Source organism: Gadus macrocephalus, chromosome 2 (genome assembly GCF_031168955.1).
Source record: "Gadus macrocephalus chromosome 2, ASM3116895v1".
Taxonomy (NCBI): Eukaryota; Metazoa; Chordata; class Actinopteri; order Gadiformes; family Gadidae; genus Gadus; species Gadus macrocephalus.
The window spans coordinates 1,198,045-1,217,198 of record NC_082383.1 but is presented as its reverse complement, the minus strand read 5'-3'; the positions used below and the strand labels follow the sequence as shown (position 1 = coordinate 1,217,198).

The window sequence follows — 19,154 nt, the reverse complement described above, 5'->3', positions numbered from 1 at the left end:
CGCTCGCTCACTCTCTCGCTCTCCCCGAAATCGGTGATTCTTAGTAGTAGGAGTAGAGCAAGACAAGATTACTGTTGTATTGTGTATGCTACTTGTTTTGAGGTATGTTTTTTTTCTTATATTTGTCCTTTTGTTGTCCACAGACCAGACGGCAGAGTGTTTTTAAAACCTGCTCTCGGGGCATGACTACTGCAAACAAGGGAAATAAAGCCCTGAAGGTAAAGAAGGCACCCACTCCTCTCCCCCTGCAGAGAACATACACCGCCATGTGGAGACATGAGGGGCCGACATTAGGATGCTCAACTCTAAACTGTGTGTGTGTGTGTCTGCACGTGTGTGTTTGTGTGTGTGTGCACACTTGTGCATGTGTGTGTGTGTGCACACTTGTGCATGTGTGTGTGTTTACTTGTGTGTGTGTGTGTGTGTGTTCGTGCATGTGTGTGCGCGCATCTGCACTTTTGTGTGCGCGCGTCTGCACTTGTGTGTGTGTGTGTGTGTGTGTGTCCGTGTACATGTGTGTATCCGTGTCCATGTGTGTGTGTGTGTGTGTGTGTGTGTGTGTCTGCGCGTCCCTTCCCCGCCCCCCCGTCCGTGCAGGTGAAGCGGGAGCCCGGGGAGAATGGCACCACGCTGACCGACGACGAGCTGGTGAGCATGTCTGTGCGGGAGCTGAACCAGCACCTCCGCGGCCTCACCAAGGAGGAGATCCTGCAGCTGAAGCAGCGGCGCCGCACCCTCAAGAACCGCGGCTACGCGGCGTCCTGCCGCGTGAAGCGCGTCACCCAGAAGGAGGAGCTGGAGCGGCAGAAGGCGCTGCTGCAGCAGGAAGTGGACAAGCTGGCCTCGGAGAACGCCAGCATGCGCGCCGAGCTGGAGGCGCTGCGCTCCAAGTACGAGGCGCTGCAGAGCTTCGCCAGGACTGTGGCGCGGAGCCCCGTGACGCAGCCGGGGCCCCGGGGCCCCATGGCGACCGTCATCAGCGGGAAGGTGGGGGCCACCAGCGTCATCACCATCATCAAGTCCAAGGCGGAGGCCAGGTCGTAGTATCGGGGCGGGTGGGGGAGAGAGAGAGAGAGAGAGGGGGAGGGAGGGGTGGGCCGCAGTTGTGTTAAGAGTCGGTGCATCGTAGCGAGGTCGTAGCATAGCCGCCGTACGCTAATGGTTGGCCGGTCTGTTTGGGTTGGGTTGCCTAAACTGAAGTTCAACTAGTTATAGTTGGTTATGGTGTCATGAAGATGGCTTTTTAACAGGCTGTCGTCGGTAATAGTGTCTGTACTGACGGCTTCTTCCGAAAAAAATACCGTTTAAATTATTGAGGAAACCTGGGGTCGGAGATGTCTTCTTCTTACATTGGAAGTTATATGAAATATGATGAGCTATAAGTCCTACAATAGGGTTTTAATTGGATTTACATTTCCATAAATGTATGATGTAAAACGTTTAATACCTTTTTTTTGGAATTAGTACATCAGAATTTAATTCTGGATTGCAAGACTTAGATTGATCTATCAACTCCATTATTAATGGATTTGGGCCCAGCTGGAGGCTTTGAGCTCCAATCTGGGCCATTGTTAAACGTAACGGCAGGATGTGCTTTTACACATCGGAGAACATTGTCCTTGTTATGATGCACTGACTCACGTCGGCCACTCGAGTCTCGAAATCGTTGTCTCAAAATATGAACGATGCTACAGATGTCTCTCGAACAGCCTGACTAACCCAAAACTAGCAAAGTATCTGTCAAATTTGTGATTTTTGTTTGTTGTCCGTGAATCTGAAGAGATGCTTGCAACTTTGGCATTCGTTTCTGTTTTATGACAGACTTTCATGAACCTGTTGGAGACAATATGGCAGGTAGATGCAATAATATACGTATGCACTGAAAAATACAAAGAGGTCTTGCATATTAATGGTAGGTTGGAAATGTTTCAAATGAGCGTTTTTAAATGGTGTTATTTCGGAGCAGAACACCAATTAAACATGACAAGATGCTTGTCCACTATTGGAGATACCTGAATGTTATCACAAAAATATCCTCATGTTTTTTTTGGAAGCAAACTACACAAAACATTTTCCAACATAAGTTATGCTCATAGAGAAATAGATGTTCTAATGTTTTGCTTTATAAAATGTTTTTAGTTTTAGTTTTTTTGTGATTGTTGCCAGGGCAGCGGAATATTTCCAAAATAACACTTACACTAGCTTTACTGTCACAATAGTTATGGTGTGCATCGTAGAAATTCCCTTTTTCTAGTTCTGTTGTTATTTCGTTTTTTGCTTTGTCCTTTTAGTGTAGATTAACGAACATTGTTTATAGAAATACAAAAAAGAAAAAAAACGCGGAAAAAAAACACATAAAAACCTGTGATATCTTTTTTGCAATTGTACCAAAAGTGGCTTACTATTGAAGTCGGATAGCTTTTCTTCTAGTGACTAGGCGCGTCCTGCGGGGCCCCCGGACCTGTAGGGGCCCCCCGTGGCGCGTTGTGTGCGTGCGAGTCGGCGGTGTCGTGCACTGTATAGATGTCAACGCTTCGCTGTTTAAACCTGTACAGCTCAATCTAGGTGGTGTACACAAGGGTCGATTTGTCTTATTGCGTCGGTATTGGCATCTGTGATATCCTCTGCTTCCTAGTCGTTGGTTACCAACCATTTTGTCTGTGAGAGATTAGCACACTAAAAACATGCAAGAGGTGGGTGGGGGGGGGGGGGGGGGTTGAGGGTTGAAATGGACTGAATTCAGCCATCAAAACAAGTTAAACGACCGCTAAGAGGCTCTTTGGGTACGTGCAGCCCAGAAGTGCAATTTATTTATTATCGTATTTTGCCGATCAGAAGTATGCACTGCACGCAGACTCCTCTGCATAATTCTTAGAGCACGTGCATCCCGCAGAGGGCGTCCCATGTCCGACTGAAACCCCCTTTGTGGTCTCGCGAGGCTGCTGTGGGGATCGACGCTCTGAGATTGTCATTCAGGTGTGCTCGTGTTTTATTAATGGCTTTTCTTTAATTGGCGAAGATGTCTGGACGCCCTCTGCCTCTCGACGGGGGCCGCGCGTGGGCGTGAACGAGCGCACGCACGCTGCACTGAGACTTCATTGGGAGCGTGTGCTCGTGAGAAGGGGGCTCGGTGCTCCGGTTTCGGTTTGCATGTTTGTTTATTTCCCTAAACAGAAGCCCCCCTATAGAGAAAGAGGGAGGGATGTGATCGAGTCTCGATCACCTCCCTCTCTCTCTCTCTCTCTCGGTGCCCGTCGTTCGTGACCCCGTACCACGGGACGGCCCGGTCCTGGGGGGCGGGCTACATATGCACTATAGGCCTATGCTCCTGCTTGTTTTTTTGCTCAGGACAAAATGCAACAGGTAACGCTAAAAAGGAAAAAAAAACACTCAAACACAAACTTACGGATTCTAAACGAGGCCCAACGAGGTAGGGACGCCAGCTCGCTTCCTGGCATACACCGTTTATTATTATTATGTTTTGACGCGTCATGAAAGGGCTTCGATCCACGCTCGGACACACTGCAATCACAATCGGGCCGGTTTGCCATCACGGGGGTCGGTGCCGTTATGTGACGACGGCCAATCCCCGTGGCCGGCTCAGTGTCGGCCAGATGACGCCAGGCGAGGCGGTGCTTTATCGCATAAGGAGAGAGCTCTTCTGTATGTTCTCACGGTCAGCAGTCAGGCGCTTCTTTTGTTTCTCCCGAAATGGCACCAAATCAGAACCCCGTCCATGCCAGGGCCAGTCAAGTGTGTGTGTGTGTGTGTGTGTGTGTTTGTGTGCGTGTGCGTGTGTGCGTGCGTGTGTGTGTGTGTGAGAGGATCCTCGCTTTGTCCAGAATAATCAAGCTTAGCTCTTTCAGTTTTGACTGGTTAACTGTGGAAACTTCATGTGTACGACCAATAGCCGGGGGCCCAGTGTTGATGTTGGCGTAGTTATTGCTGTGGCGTGAGTCTTGTGGAGTGAGTGTTTTCTGTGATGTCTTTTCAGGTGTCTTTGGACAGACACAGCGACCAATATTCCTGAGAAGATGTATCGCTTTCTTACACACACACACACACACACACACACACACACACACACACACACACACACACACACACACACACACAGGTGTATAGTATGTAGCTACAGTAGGTTATGATGACTATTGTGGGGGTGGGTGGGGAGCAAAAAAAGTGACCCTTAATATGCAACTTGGTGGGAAGGTGTGAGTAGGTGTAAGGGTAATCTATATCGTCAAAGTGACCATAGTCTGTTCTTTATTATCGCTGCGGTGTGTTTTGTAATTTTCTAGTGAAAGCGTGCGTTCTTTTATCCCACGTCCCACGCAATGTTCTCGTTCGTAGTGGCGGAAGTTTTAGAAACTTTTTAAAAAGAGGAACTACGGAAAAAGTGAGGGAAACGCTTTTCTCTCGTCCGACAGGATTCAAGGTGCAGTTATTTGATGTCCAAATCGTACCCCAGTACTCACACTATATATATGGTTTATATTTGTGTGTAGCTCCTATAGGTCATTTCTTCAATAATTAAAGCTGTTTTTGCCTGTGCGTTTGATTTTGAATTCTCGTGTTAATGTCACTCAGCAGACAGAAAATCAGTTTGTTTAATTTTTCTATTCAAAACACAAGGGCCACTTTCTGTGCTATTTTTCTTACAAGTGTGTGGTTTTTTCTGTGCTTGATTTTTTTGGGCACAACACCAGTCATTTAATGCTCTTTCCTTCATTCAAACGCCATCAATGAGATTCTTGTTTCATCTTGTGTTGAATACAGATTTTAAAATGGTGTTATTGGTCATGTTTTTGCCTCCCTTGCTTGTTTCTTTTCACAAGTGATGGAATGGGACAGGATTGCTTCCTTAGCATCACCTCTGTGGCAGTTGACCGGACTGCTTCCCATCATTGAGTTTTGCTTTGTAACCAGTTGATTGTGCAGGTTTCTCTCACTCCGTCTGTGTTAAAAAGTGAAAATCTGACTATAAAGAGAGAGTTATACAATGTTGGTTATTTTTCTGTATCCGTTGTAATAAAATATTGCAGTACTTTGTATGAAAACAGACGATAGTTAATTGTAATTATTTATAAATTAAATTATTGTACTTTTTGCAATCTGTAGATAAGTACTATGTCTTCATATATACAGTGACAACTGTGGGTTTGGCCGTGATTCTGAAGTGTCTAAGTTATTGATGTATATATTGTATGTTTGTTGATACAGTTTACTTTATTTTCTATAAGACCAATAAAAATACTTTGAAAAGGAATCCGCTGTCTTTCAAGGCCTGATGTTTGTCGTGTCCTGTGACGTCATTGACCCAGTTCGATACGCGTAAAAATATCCCGACGAGAAACCTTTTTTTTTTTTTACCATCCATGGTGCTTTTTCTTCTTTTTTTTTTAGGAGACCGCAATCATTTCGATGGCACAATTTCTTTTTCTGTGATCCAAAAAAAGCCGTTGGGCGACCCACTTTCGCTAACCTCGGTGGACATCTTTTTTTTTTTTTGTTGGCCCGACACGAGTAAAACATTGGAGTCATGAAGGATGTCTAGGTGTGCCTGTCCTAGATTAAGAAGAGTAGTGAGTTGGTCCTCTCCCCCCCCCCCTCCCCCCTGCCGCTACTCCTCCCTGATGGGCCCTCAGAGACCCCTGTGTCTCAGCGCACCTCATCAAACATCAACCACCTCAGGAGCGCTTCGGGTCCAACACACACACACGCACACGCACACACACTCCAAATACGCATCTCACCGGGGACCGCGCAGAGACAAAGAGACAGATGGTGCGAGACAAACTCCATCTCGCTACTCTATAGTTTACATGGTGTGCACACACACACACACACACACACACACACACACACACACACACACACACACACACACACACACACACACACACACACACACACAACCACACACACACACACACACGCGCGCGCTCGTTTGGGCCAGTGGATTCTCCCTCACGTTTAAGTTCCAACCAGCCGACCCATGTGACCTGTGACTGAAACGCCTCCCCCCTCCCCCGCTACCTGCCGAAGACGACTGGTGGGCTCTCTGAAGAGTTGATTAATTTGGTGGAGTAAGTAGGCAATCTAGGACAGCATTCTTCATTGCTACCCTCTTCTGCAGCAGGTGCCTGGCCCACTTCGCCGACCGCGCTACAATTAAAGGTTGCCAGGGCTTGCGTTTTAACCATGAAGGCTCTCTTGCCAAATGGTCGTCACGGTGATCCACTATGCTGATAAACACATTCTGCTTTAATATAGGACAACACACTCTCTGCTCCACAGTTGCCACCGCTGCTGTGCAAGTGAAGGAGCTGAATGCCTTATATAATCAGGTATAGACCTGCATAGAGAATAGACCAATGGGCAACTATTTACAGTAGTCCACGCAACACCCTCATTAGAAGCAGGAAGTCGTATTCATCCCGTTATGTAGTCTACGTTACTGTCCAGATATAGGAAACGATGGGATGTGATGTGTTTGATTGTTTTCTTCCACGAGTCAATAGCTCCCTCTGCTAGCCTGATGGTGTAAGGACTTAACGTTTCTGAAAATAATGTATTGTACCAAACTCCTCCACTAGATGTCGCCACATCTTTAACCAAATCTCCAAGCCTTCGCTTCGTGTCTAGGATACATTACATTGTAAATGTAATGTCAATGTTGTGTAAACAAATCATACACTACACATATTATTCATTTTCACTCACTCAGGGTTATTGGATGCAGGCCTATAATTTGATCAGCGCAGTACATGTTATATTGTCATATGCCATTTTGTCATCACATTAATAAGGTTTTTAAAAGCACCTCGGTGAAGATCGGACCATACAACTTCAATACAGTACTGTACAACACACTGTCGCTATGTATGAGTTACCAGACTGGGTCACCTGACAGTGGAAAATACTGCTATTATGTAACAGCATGTCCGCACAGCCCTCGCTATCATCGTACGACCCGACGCGCTGACGTCTCCTCTCGGGGGCGTGACGGTCGCCCGTGATACCGCTGCGGTGTGTGGGTGTCACTATACTGTCAGCGCCCAGCTCAGAGGGTCCGGCACCTGACAATATAAATATATATATGTATATATATATATATTTATATATACACATATATATATAGGATACATAAACATTTCCTTCTTTTTTTTTAAAGCGTTGTCCTCGTTGTACATACTCTACCGTTGCCTTGACAGAACATCTTACCAGCTTACTTGCCTTTTTTTGATTGTGTCCATACAATGATCAAGAACGGACACCACCTAGTGAACACACCAGCAGCAGAAGCAGCAGCAGCCGCCGGGAAAGACGCAGGGAAAGACGGGGCAGGCACCGCTACCCCCAACGCTACCCTTTGCAGTCCGGAGAAGAGAAGGCGTAGCATCCGGGTGTGGTGCGATGGATGGTGAGTGCACGAAACGACACGATACGAGGCCTGTTCCTCTCTTGCACGCTGTGAGGATTCCGTATCGATATTGTGGTTTGGTTTCCATAGCATTGCATTGAGCTGTCGGCTTGTTTGTCTAGTCGTGTCGTCCTAACAGCGACAGCAGGGCGACCAGGCCTCCTCTATATCTTAAGGAGATCATTCTGCTTGGGTGCCTGCAGGATAATTATCGTGCACATAACGGGTCTGCAACACAGGCTGCTGTATTCTACATATGGGCTCGATGCTTTGCGTTGAGATCATTGCTATATGTGCTAAGAACAACAACAGATGGCAAATGTCGTGTATCGTATGGGGAGCCTATCAGGACAGGCGTAGTAGACGCCGTTACTATCTGCTGGCATCCCACGTAGCGGCTCTGGAATGCGGAATCACGCGTCGAGTGGGAACGCACAGTGGCTCCAGCGCTCACCTCCAGATGAACGCACGCCTGTCGGTGATCTGGGCAGCGGGGAGGGGGGGGGGGGGCATAAGTGGCAAGTCAACAAGTGAGCACCCTATCAGTTTATTCACCGTTACGCGCTGATATCCTGACCCGAAGCATGTGTTAGTCATCAGGTCACATTGAAACAGTGGTAGGCCTATATCATAGGGCTTCAGGGTGGGCGAATCCATCCCAAAATATTAATGCTACGGTTCTCCTTCAGAAATGGGGTTCAGGGGGGGACATTGTAACATGTCTCCATTCTTGTTGACAGACATGTCAACATGTTGATATAACAGAGATGTTATATTGACTGTGGTTTACATTTTGAGAAGCTCCTCTCGAAGAGAGAAAGGTTGATCGTTTTTATGTTGAGTGTCTGATTCACTGAACATAAGTAAAAAACAGGAGTGGTCACTTTCTGTCATCCAAAGTTGATGTGCCGGTCCTTTATCAGGCACCATCATATTTTGCATGTCCTTGTGTATCAGGTAAATAAGTGTGCGGATGATGGCTGGTTCAAGCAGCCTTACCTGGCCGAGTCTGATTGGATGCTGGGTGAGGCTGCACACCTGTTGCACATTAAGTAATCAGTGTGCACAGGTTAAACCAGCCGTCTCCACGCCCACCCAGGGAGGTCTCCTACCTGGCAGTGGAGCACCAATGACATGACATGGCATGACATGGCATTACTTGGTATCGGAGAGAAACCACATTTTGCAGTGTCGCCCACCCCTACTTCAGAGCCTGTTGGAGGGTTGGTTGGTTGACGAGGCAGGGCGGAAGTCAGTTTAAAGCCTAGTCATTGCATAGTCATGTCACAAACATATTGCCATCTGCTATTATGCCCTATTGAGTCAAACTTAATTACCCGCAATTCCACATTCAGGATGGAGCTTCCTCCAGATGCTGCTAAGTGCCGATGATATAGGACAGAAATAAACGGTTGAGTTTGCAAGATCATGATTTTCATTGTCATTTCCGCACCCTTTTGAAAAAAAAGCAGTGTTTCACTTTTGGAAAGAATTCCCAATCATTAAAAGGAGCGAGGAATATGCTTTACTGCATAAAAGAAAAGATCCCGGATGGCACAACATTTCCTTCAGCTAAACAAAAACCAAACAGACATTTGGCCCATCCAGCTACATCAGATCACTCAGAAGCATCTGCCAATTCAAGTTTTGTCAAATCCAACACCTCACCACCATTGCAAAAACCTGTCACTTCCCAACTAATCTGGACCTGGAAAAAAATCATCCATGCCTTTTATTTCATCCAGAATCTACAACTGCAATCCACGTTGGTATGTCTCAGACCCATTACAATTTCAAACGTTGTCGCCAGCCTAGCCTGTTAACCAGAACTCAACAGAGAGACCCACCACTGCGGTCCCTGCAGCAATACATTCGCTGCCTTTCTACAGAACAGCGTTTTAAAATTCTGCTCCTTACCTCTAAAGCCCTGCGTGGTACTGATCCAGTGATCTCTGGGAACACGGCCTGCTGGCTGTCCCAACGTCCTGCCGGAAAATCTGCTGAGTCAGTTGGTGTTTTTTTTTTTTAAATAGACCAAAAGCATATTTTTTACTCGCTTGCCTATGGCCCTTGATGCAATGTTTTTAGTATTTGGGTCACACTTTATCTCCCGTTTGATTGATTTCAACCTCCTTTGTGCATGGACCTTATTGTGTCATGTTTATCCGTGTCCAATAATCGGCGGAGCAACTCGGTACAAACCTGGTTTGTTTTTGGAAGGCGATCTAGAAATAACATCGCATGCGTCTCCGCGTTGAATGCGTGAGTGCGGAGACCGGGGATTACCGCGGCTTTCCCTGGTCAGATTCCATCCCTGCGGTGTAGCCGAGGCTGCCCTGCTGTGGTTTGATGGAATGTCCAGGAATATTTGGGATGCCGGAATATTAACCGGTGGGGTGAGCTGCAAAGAGAGGCCACTGTAAACGAATGTCATTGGACCGTTATTCACACACACACACACACACACACACACACACACACACACACACACACACACACACACACACACACACACACACACACACACACACACACACACACACACACACACCTGCAGTTAATTAAAGCCTGCGGGTGTGATGGAAAATCTACATGTTACGTTCAGGGTCGTCTAAAATGTAATTCTTAGTGTTTCATGTGATGTAATCTGGTTTCACATTCCGTTTCCGTGTTGTATGTAGTTTGGTTTGGGCCTGTTTTACTTGACCCCCTGGTGAGCGTAGAGAAGCAAAGGGTGATGAGGAACAGCCTCAACCACCTTCTTAACCTCTGAAGAAACTTCAATCAATAGATTAACATCTGGTTAACAAAGGCTTTTTGTTTATTGGGGGCCAACTGCCCTCAAGGATCCGATCTAAGTGTATAAAAGCTCCTAACTTTAGCTACTCAGTGGATTTTCTCTAAGCGTACCTTTAGTGTATGAAGTAACACGCAGGGAGAACTCCCATCTGAGGCCTCAGATTATTATTATTGTATGCCTGTTTTTTATTTGTTGATGCATATTGAGATGTATCTTTGTTAGTACTTTTATTACAAATATATGTGACCAGCAATTTCCTACAAGTATTGTGTGCTTTTTTTGCATCTAAATATCTCATCTGGCTTTCCCACCAGCACCCTATCCTATTTTTATTTTTTTTCACCCTGGCTTTCACCTGTTTGACCTGATGCCCTCTGGCAGGCGCTATAGGTCCATCAGAACCAGGTCTTCACGGTTCAGAGACAGCTTCTTCCCTAAAGCTGTATCCACCCTGAACACACACATGCACTGACCCCCGACTGACTGACCCCCCCCTAACCTCCCACTGCTGTATTGTACTTTACTTTATTTTACTTTATTATTTATTTTACATTATTTACATTTCTATTTGGTATACTGTTGTTCTTGTTCTATTTATATATTATTTATTTTCTCGAATGCACCAATTGGGAAAGCTTACTAAAAATGTCGTTGTACTTGACTCATGCAATGACAATAAAAGGCTTTCTATTCTATTTTCTATTCTATTCTATCTGTCTCAGACGCAATATCTAATAGAGAAATTGCCACGACACGGGCCATCACGGAACACGTTGTTTACAACAACACAAGCCCCCCCCCGGTGAAATCATCAGAGCGAAGTCAGCGGTACATACACGCCGTGGTTACTTGTCCCAGGAAGTAGAGCGTGTCCTCTGCTCCAGTCCTTCACGCAGGTGACTCGCTTTTATAAAGCGGTTTCCAGCCATCCAGAATTAGAGAGCTATAGTACTGTGTACTACGTGTGTGTATTTCCCAGTCCCTCAGCCAGGGGAACCGTTGAAAGGGTTTAATGTGGAACAGGGATTTATTTGTTTTGCAGCACTATCATGTACTTACACCAAAATTAGGTGAGGTGCTTGAGAGCTGAAATGATTTTCGCAGCCCAAATTACAGCTCTCTGTTGTGAGGTGTTAATCTTTTCTGGTGACTGGAGGCTGCCGTCACCAGGACAAAGGTCAGTGTTTCAGTTAACATCCGAGCAGGGCGGAGTAAGGTCCGACCCCTGTATCTGCTGATGTGGTGGTCACAGGGCAACGGCGGAGCCATTATAAATGTGTACTTGGGGAAATGATAATGTGTGCCATCATCACATTTTGGGTTGCGCTTGCACTCTTGTTCTTTATTTATTGTTCGGAATGATTAGAAGTACAAAAGTCCAGTTGTTATTTTTAGAAACTTGGTTACTCAACGTGTTTTGCGCTTTTGGTCCCTCTGGATAAATTTGTCTGCTTAACGAGCAACTGTAAACGTAAAGTTTTAGTATGCTATTCTTCTTGTATACTTATTACAACCTAGTAGGGTGCACTTCTGTAATTCCCTACGGCTGGCCTCTCCGGCTCTACTTCTCAGGAGCTCAGGTGTTGTCTGGGTGTCTTCTAACAGACCATAATAATAAATATTTTAACATCAGCAATCAGCATAGTGATCCTTGCTTGGAGAACGAAATTGGACGGCTAGTTAATCACTCCCAGTGCACACAATGCTTGTGAGAATTTTTTATTTTTTAAGGGGAAGTTCAGTCCTGTCCAGTCAGGGCACAAAAAAAGGCTAAACTAGGACTGAGTGCCATAAGTTATGATGACTATAAAAAAATGTTTATGTTAAGTTGTCGTTGAACACTCCCCTCAACCACCCCTATGTTTGTTCACCCCTCCGGACTGTAATGGAGTAATGCTAGGAGTCTTCAGTGTTGGTAGGGGCGCCTCAAAGCCAGGCTCCAGGACGCTGTGTCCTCCATTTACCAAACACACAACGGTCGGCTGCAGGGGGAATCGGGTTTTGATTGAGGTCCTCTATTGTCACAACTGCCCTTCGATGGATGATTTTTGTGGTGTTGGTTATAGTATCTGATTCCACGTTCCAGCCTTTCTTGCCCTGCTTGTTGTGAGTGTCAAAAGGTATTGAGGCAGAGGCCGATGGCCATCTTGCCTTTAGCACTGTACTGCACTAGATCGCTTTGTTGCTATTTTTATTCCTATTTATGATCATCCGATTATCTTTAGAAGTTTTGCTACACTATCTGGTGGACGCTACATGCGATATAAATGTTAATATTTTTTTATCAATGGCTCCATCCAATGTTACGGTTATTTTAGTGCAGCTAGCTGTCTCTGGAGCCTAATCCGATAACACGGTTCTGGGACTGATAAAGAGATGTCTTATTACCACACATATTCTTTCCCTTGTAAATGTATTCGTAATAGATTTTCATCTATTCTTTTGTCTTCTGCTCCAGCTACGATATGGTGCATTACGGCCACTCCAACCAACTCCGTCAGGCCAAGGCCATGGGAGATCACCTCATCGTTGGAGTTCACACGGACGGTAAGGTAATCAGAGCAGAGAACCATCCCATCGCCCAACGTCCCCCATGTATACACAGTCCCATCTAAAGCATTTCAAGCCTCCCATGTGGTTGTCCCGGTTCGTTCCAGGGTGTCTCATGCAGCATCGTACAACGTGCAGAATGGTAAATGGTAAATAGACTGCATTAACAAAAGCGCTTTCAAAATATTGCCTGACATTCACCCATACATTCACACACCGACTGCAGAGTCAGCGATGCAAGGCGACTGCCAGCTCGTCGGGAGCAGTGAGGGTGAGGTGCCTCGCCCGGGGACACCTCCACACTCAGCTATAGGACGAGCCGGGGATTGAACTAGCAACCTTGCGGTCACCAGCCGACCCGCTCTGCCTCCTGAGCTGCGGGCCGCCCCTGGTGAACCCAGTCCCATCCAAACCATCTCACTGCATCGTACACACCCGCGTCTCATCGCCCGTGTTTGTCCCTCCCTCCGTTTGTTTTTGCCGTTGCCAGCGGAGATAGCGAAGCACAAGGGCCCCCCGGTGTTCACGCAGGACGAGCGCTACAAGATGGTGCGCGCCATCAAGTGGGTGGACGAGGTGGTGGAGGGGGCGCCCTACGTCACCACCCTGGACACCCTGGACCAGCACACCTGCGACTTCTGCGTGCACGGAGGTACCGCACGGTGCACGCGCACACGCACGCGCATACGTACACACACGCACACACACACACACACACACATACACCTACGCGTGCTCGTATGCACACACACACACATACTCACCCAAACATATACTTGCCTGCAGGAATGCACACACACACATGCACTAACACAAATGCTCACACACACACACACTTAGAAGCATAGAAGCATCCACTCTCTCTGTCTATCCCTACTGTTGGAACAGGCCCACTTACCTGTAACCCTGTTGCTGTGTGCAGACGATGTAACGCTGACGGTGGACGGGAAGGACACGTATGAGGAGGTGAAGAAGTCGGGGAGATACAGGTGGGTGCCTCCGATCACATTCACCCTGTTGGGACGTATTGGGAGACAAGAGGCCGGTGGTGTCACTGCGTCGTGATGTCACTGTGTCGTGATGTCACTGTGTCGTGATGTCACTGTGTCGTGATGTCACTGTCGTGATGTCACTGTGTCGTGATGTCACTGTGTCGTGATGTCACTGTGTCGTGATGTCACTGTGTCGTTGGCAGGGAGTGCAAGAGGACTCAGGGAGTCTCGACCACAGATCTGGTTGGCAGGATGCTGCTCATGACCAAAGCCCATCACAGGAACATAGTGAGTCTCTCTTTATCTCTCTGTCTCTCGGTCTGCCTCTCTTCCTCTCTGTCTCTGTCTCTCAGTTTCAGTCTCAGTCTCTCGATCTCTTTATCTATCTGTCTTTGTCTGCCTCTCTCCCTGTGTGTGTGTGTGTGTGTGTGTGTGTGTGTGTGTGTGTGTGTGTGTGTGTGTGTGTGTGTGTGTGTGTGTGTGTGTGTGTGTGTGTGTGTGTGTGTGTGTGTGTGTGTGTGTGCAGTACTCCCCTGTCCTGATGCAGGATGAGACAGAGGCCCAGTCTCACACTCTGCTGTCTCCCACTCTGCTGTCTCCCACTCTGCTGTCTCACACTCTGCTGTCTCACTCTCCCCTGTCTCACACTCTGCTGTCTCACTCTCTGCTGTCTCCCACTCTGCTGTCTCACTCTCTGCTGTCTCCCACTCTGCTGTCTCCCACTCTGCTGTCTCCCACTCTGCTGTCTCACTCTCTGCTGTCTCCCACTCTGCTGTCTTACTCTCTGCTGTCTCACACTCTGCTGTCTCACTCTCTGCTGTCTCCCACTCTGCTGTCTCACTCTCTGCTGTCTCCCACTCTGCTGTCTCCCACTCTGCTGTCTCCCACTCTGCTGTCTCACACTCTGCTGTCTCACTCTCCCCTGTCTCACACTCTGCTGTCTCACTCTCTGCTGTCTCACTCTCCCCTGTCTCACACTCTGCTGTCTCACTCTCTGCTGTCTCCCACTCTGCTGTCTCACACTCTGCTGTCTCCCACTCTGCTGTCTCCCACTCTGCTGTCTCACACTCTGCTGTCTCCCTCTCTGCTGTCTCCCACTCTGCTGTCTCCCACTCTGCTGTCTCACACTCTGCTGTCTCACACTCTGCTGTCTCACACTCTGCCCTCTCTTCCACAGGACAGCTCCAACTACCAGCAGCACACAGATAACTTTGGAAAGGTTTGTGTCATTTTTCCTTTAAATATTCCAAAATGAATTCTAAGTATTATTATTGTTTTTGTTTTAGTTGATGTTACTATTACTATTAGTGTTGCTGTAACTATAGCTATTTAAATGTATTGACATGACCCTTATATTTTACTTTTAAAAACAAACTCCATACCAACTCTAGAATGAGTACTGGGTCTTTATCATCACAGCTTGGTTACTTGGTTGCCAAAGCTATTCAAGGACTCAATGGCAAGCATTAGTAAACAAAGTCCAATACTGTTGGCCTACTTTATCTCAAAGCCGAAGGTCTGGCCAGTCAGACAACTGTATAACAACTCTTTTATTTATTCACAGCTTATACAGTGACAAGCTGCTTGCATTTGTATCGCATGTCTGTTTTTTATTGTTAATATTGAGCATCACTTTTCGATGTTATCAGTGTGGTTTATTATGCCACTGAAACCCACTGGGATCCTGAATTACACTTAATGTGAACACAGATTGAACAAATGTCCCTGGGTGGACATTTGTGATCACATCACAGTAGTACAGTTCTCTGGCCACCGGGTGGTGCTAGCGTGCCGTTCTCTAAGTTGTCCCTCGGTGCTCATGCCTCTCCCCTCTCTCCGGCACGGTGGTTGTGTGTGTTCACAGAAGGGCCACAGTCCGTGGACGGGCGTGTCCCAGTTCCTGCAGACGTCCCAGAAGATCATCCAGTTCGCCTCGGGCCAGGAGCCTCAGAACGGAGACACCATCATCTACGTGGCGGGGGCCTTTGACCTTTTCCGTATCCTGGCAACCAGTGACAGATAGGCTCCACCTATAGATACGCCCCACCGGTTTGATCTTTGGCATCCGAAGGATTAGTTACTATGGCGATGAACCAAACTAAATGAAATGAAAACAAGAGTTTTGTTTCAATTGTTGAAATCCCACTGGCTCTCTGACTTGTGACCTCATTGATTCATTCTCTCTCTCTCTCTCTCTCTCTCTCTCTCTCTCTCTCTCTCTCTCTCTCTCTCTCTTTCTCTCTCTCTCTCTGGCCCTCTGACTCGTGAATTAATTGATTTTGAGTCTATAATGAATTTGGGTTGTTGTTGTTCTTCCCTTTATATAAGGTTAAATGTGAGTTTCCCCTCCAAGCTAAATTGTTAAGTGGCTACTCAGGGTTCGGTTAAGTGTGTGTGTGTGTGTGAGGGTGACGACATCGTCTGAGTCGAGCTCTGGATGCGAGCTGTGACCCTTGACCCCCGGCTGCTCCCAGACATCGGGCACGTGGACTTCCTGGAGGCCGTGCACGGGCTGGCGGAGCGGCCGTACATCATCGTGGGGCTGCACTTTGACCAGGTGAGCTCCACCGCTTCACTCAGAGCTTTGACTGAAACACTCCCTGAGTCTGACGATGGTTACAGTGAGGTTAGGTAGATGCACTTAAAAAACAAATGTGTTTTCTTTCAGGAGGTAAACCGCTACAAAGGGAAGAACTACCCCATCATGAATATCCACGAGAGAACGCTAAGCGTGCTGGCCTGTCGGGTGAGTGCTGCACTCTTCTGCAATCTACGAGAAGATTTGGACGGTTTGGAAAAATGGTTCCAGTCCCTGACGCGTTGGCCTGTGTTTGTTCCGCTCCTCACGCAGTACGTTTCAGAAGTGGTGATCGGAGCCCCGTTTGAGGTCACGAAAGATCTGCTAGATCATTTCAAGGTAAATCGAATAACAAATACATGTATGTAACAGAACAAAAACGAAACTCCGCCCAGAGGAAAACACACGCAGAGCACCACCAACAACAACCCTCGCTCCTTTGTCTTCCCAGGTGGACCTCGTCTGTCACGGCAAAACAAACATCTACCCCTGCACCGACGGGATGGACCCTTACGCCGTAAGACCCCCGCTTAAGGCTCAGTTAGGGTCCCACGTCGACGCAACGCGACGACCACGCAGACGCTTCGACGCAGACGTTGACCGGTTTTGGTTCTGCTTCGGGTGTTAGTGGGAGGGCCAATCCCAGCCCTCGCTGCTGCGTCCGACCGACGCAAGTGACATGTTTGGGAGGCGCACGTCAGGCCCTTGCGGTGGACGCAAGGAGGGTCCGCAAGGAGGGTCCGCAAGGACGTAACGGGTCCGTAAACCCCCTTGCGTTGCGTCGACGCAAAACCATAACCGCCGCCGATATAGAAAGATATTCCTTTCTTCCGTCACGTGTTCCTGATTCATTTTTGCGTGGAGGCGGCCAGGGGGGGTCGACGGAGCAGAAGGCTAACCCCTCGGTGTGTTCTCTGCTTGTGCAGGAGCCCAGGAGGAAAGGCATCTGGAGGACGGTCGACAGCGGGAGCAGCCTCACCACGGACGCAATAGTGCAGAGGATAATCAAAAACAGGTGGGCGGACAGACGGGAGGCCAGTAGGACAGCACGTAGCGGCGGGAAGGGGACACTAGGCCAGGTGGAGCTGTGGTCAGCCTAATGGGTCACTTCAGAAACGTATTGATTGAAGGTATCGGTATTGATTGAGGCAACCGAAGTAGCTATTGTAGTAGCTTTACATTTACATTTACATTCAGGGCATTTAGCCGACGCTTTTATCTAAAGCGACTTGCAATAAGTACATTTGTCATAAGAAGTGCATCAATATATCGTCGGTACAGAAAGGATGTTCATAGAACCAAGTGCAAGTACAACAATCGCTAGGCTAACCAATTCCCCGTGTTACAGCCATGATAGCAGCTACTGCAGTTGCTACACAGTTAAGTACTACAATACAATGCAATACAATGCAATACAATGCAATACAATGCAATGCAATGCAATGCAATGCAATGCAATGCAATGTACAATGGTGGCCAGAAGGGGGAGGGTGGCTATGCAGTGTCGAGGTGGACTCTGTAGCTAATAGCTAAGTAGTTTCTCTTCCGGAAATCCGAACCATAGGAGAGACGTATTGCATGCAGTAGTTTAGTTTTATATGTTTACACATGCAAGGAATTAGTGTTGGCAGAAATACAAGATCCAAAAATATCAATCACTTTTGTATAGTAATTGAAGATCAAACTCTCAAAATAAACAATGAGAGAAAAACTGACGAGACCCCCGCTTAGATGTGTGGTCTTACCCACCTCTTGTCTCCCCCCCCCCCCCCCCCCCCCAAGGTTGCTATTTGAAGCTAGGAACCAGAAGAAGGAGGCCAAAGAGATCGCCATGATCCAGGCACTGAAGAGACGTGAGGAGGAGAAGACGACTAAAGAAAGACCTCAGGCAGTGTTGTAGGACCCCTTAAAACAGACACACACACACACACACACACACACACACACACACACACACACACACACACACACACACACACACACACACACTATATGCATATATACATATATATATAAAACACATATTTATATATATATATGGTATGAATATATATATCATGTGTGTGTTCGTGTGTAGAGAGAACCTGGCAAATCCATTGCATTTTAATTGCATACTTTTAAAACTCCATTGGAGAAAAAGAGGTGTGTCTTAATTCAACAGCCCCGCCCCCACCCCCGCCCCCCGAAGAAAAAACTTAAACGCAAAAAAAAAATATATTAAACATAGATTCATCCCCCCCTCAACAAACACATTCCTGTTAGGGTGGGGTACTACTGTATGTCTTAATACCTGCTACTACATATGCAATTACATGTCATTCAAGTCTGTCATTTAACCTATCAACCCATTCATGTATTACGTAACAATGTACTTATTTGATTTAAGAAGTCAGGCCTAATCATAGAATGAATCTGTCTAAAAGAGTCTATATTTTACATATTGTTTTTAGTTGTGTTTTTTCATCAAGTTTTGCCTTTCAAACATTATGATTCAGTCAACGGGCATTTTGTATGCGGAGAAAGGGGTCAAAGGTCGGAATCGTTTATTATGGACCAATGAAAAGACAACTCTGTGTGTTTTAAGGGTCCGTTGCTGCTCGACTGACTGGCCTGTAGATGAGCACTGCATCAAACTACTCTGACGTAAAGGCTCCAACTGTGCGTTCACAACAAAACCGAAGTGAATGTTTGGCATGGCGCGTGTACAAACAAAGTCAATGCAAAGACGCGAATAGATGCAAAATTCCTGCCCGATGGCTCAAATGTTGCACTGCGAACGACGCAAATTCGCCTCATTCGCATGTTTGC

The 19,154-nt window shown here is 47.0% G+C and overlaps 2 protein-coding genes across 4 annotated transcripts in view; both read left to right on the top strand.

Annotated features, from left to right (window-relative positions):
• LOC132470542 (transcription factor MafG-like) overlaps positions 1–5,269 on the top strand; it is a 6,116-nt gene extending 847 nt beyond the window's left edge. The window contains exons 2-3 of the mRNA XM_060069247.1: positions 144–218; positions 598–5,269. Coding sequence (XP_059925230.1) covers positions 183–218; positions 598–1,044 — 483 coding nt within the window. The 5' untranslated portion in view covers positions 144–182 and the 3' untranslated portion in view covers positions 1,045–5,269. The remainder of the gene's footprint in view (positions 1–143; positions 219–597) is intronic.
• Positions 5,270–7,028: 1,759 nt separating this feature from the next.
• Positions 7,029–18,568, top strand: LOC132470326 (ethanolamine-phosphate cytidylyltransferase-like). Of its 3 annotated transcripts, none has more exons than XM_060068804.1 (13): positions 7,029–7,426; positions 12,685–12,773; positions 13,267–13,428; positions 13,699–13,765; positions 13,972–14,056; positions 14,946–14,987; positions 15,633–15,765; positions 16,243–16,325; positions 16,437–16,514; positions 16,620–16,685; positions 16,798–16,863; positions 17,273–17,361; positions 18,129–18,568. In XM_060068804.1, the coding sequence occupies exons 1-13, from the start codon at positions 7,263–7,265 to the stop codon at positions 18,244–18,246; spliced, it is 1,242 nt and encodes a 413-aa protein (XP_059924787.1). In that variant the 5' UTR covers positions 7,029–7,262; the 3' UTR covers positions 18,247–18,568. The 3 variants fall into 3 exon arrangements, with proteins under 3 accessions (XP_059924787.1, XP_059924810.1, XP_059924799.1); XM_060068827.1 differs by lacking the exon at positions 7,029–7,426 and adding an exon at positions 11,095–11,122; XM_060068816.1 differs by lacking the exon at positions 7,029–7,426 and adding an exon at positions 11,157–11,403.
• The last annotated feature ends 586 nt before the right edge of the window (positions 18,569–19,154 follow it).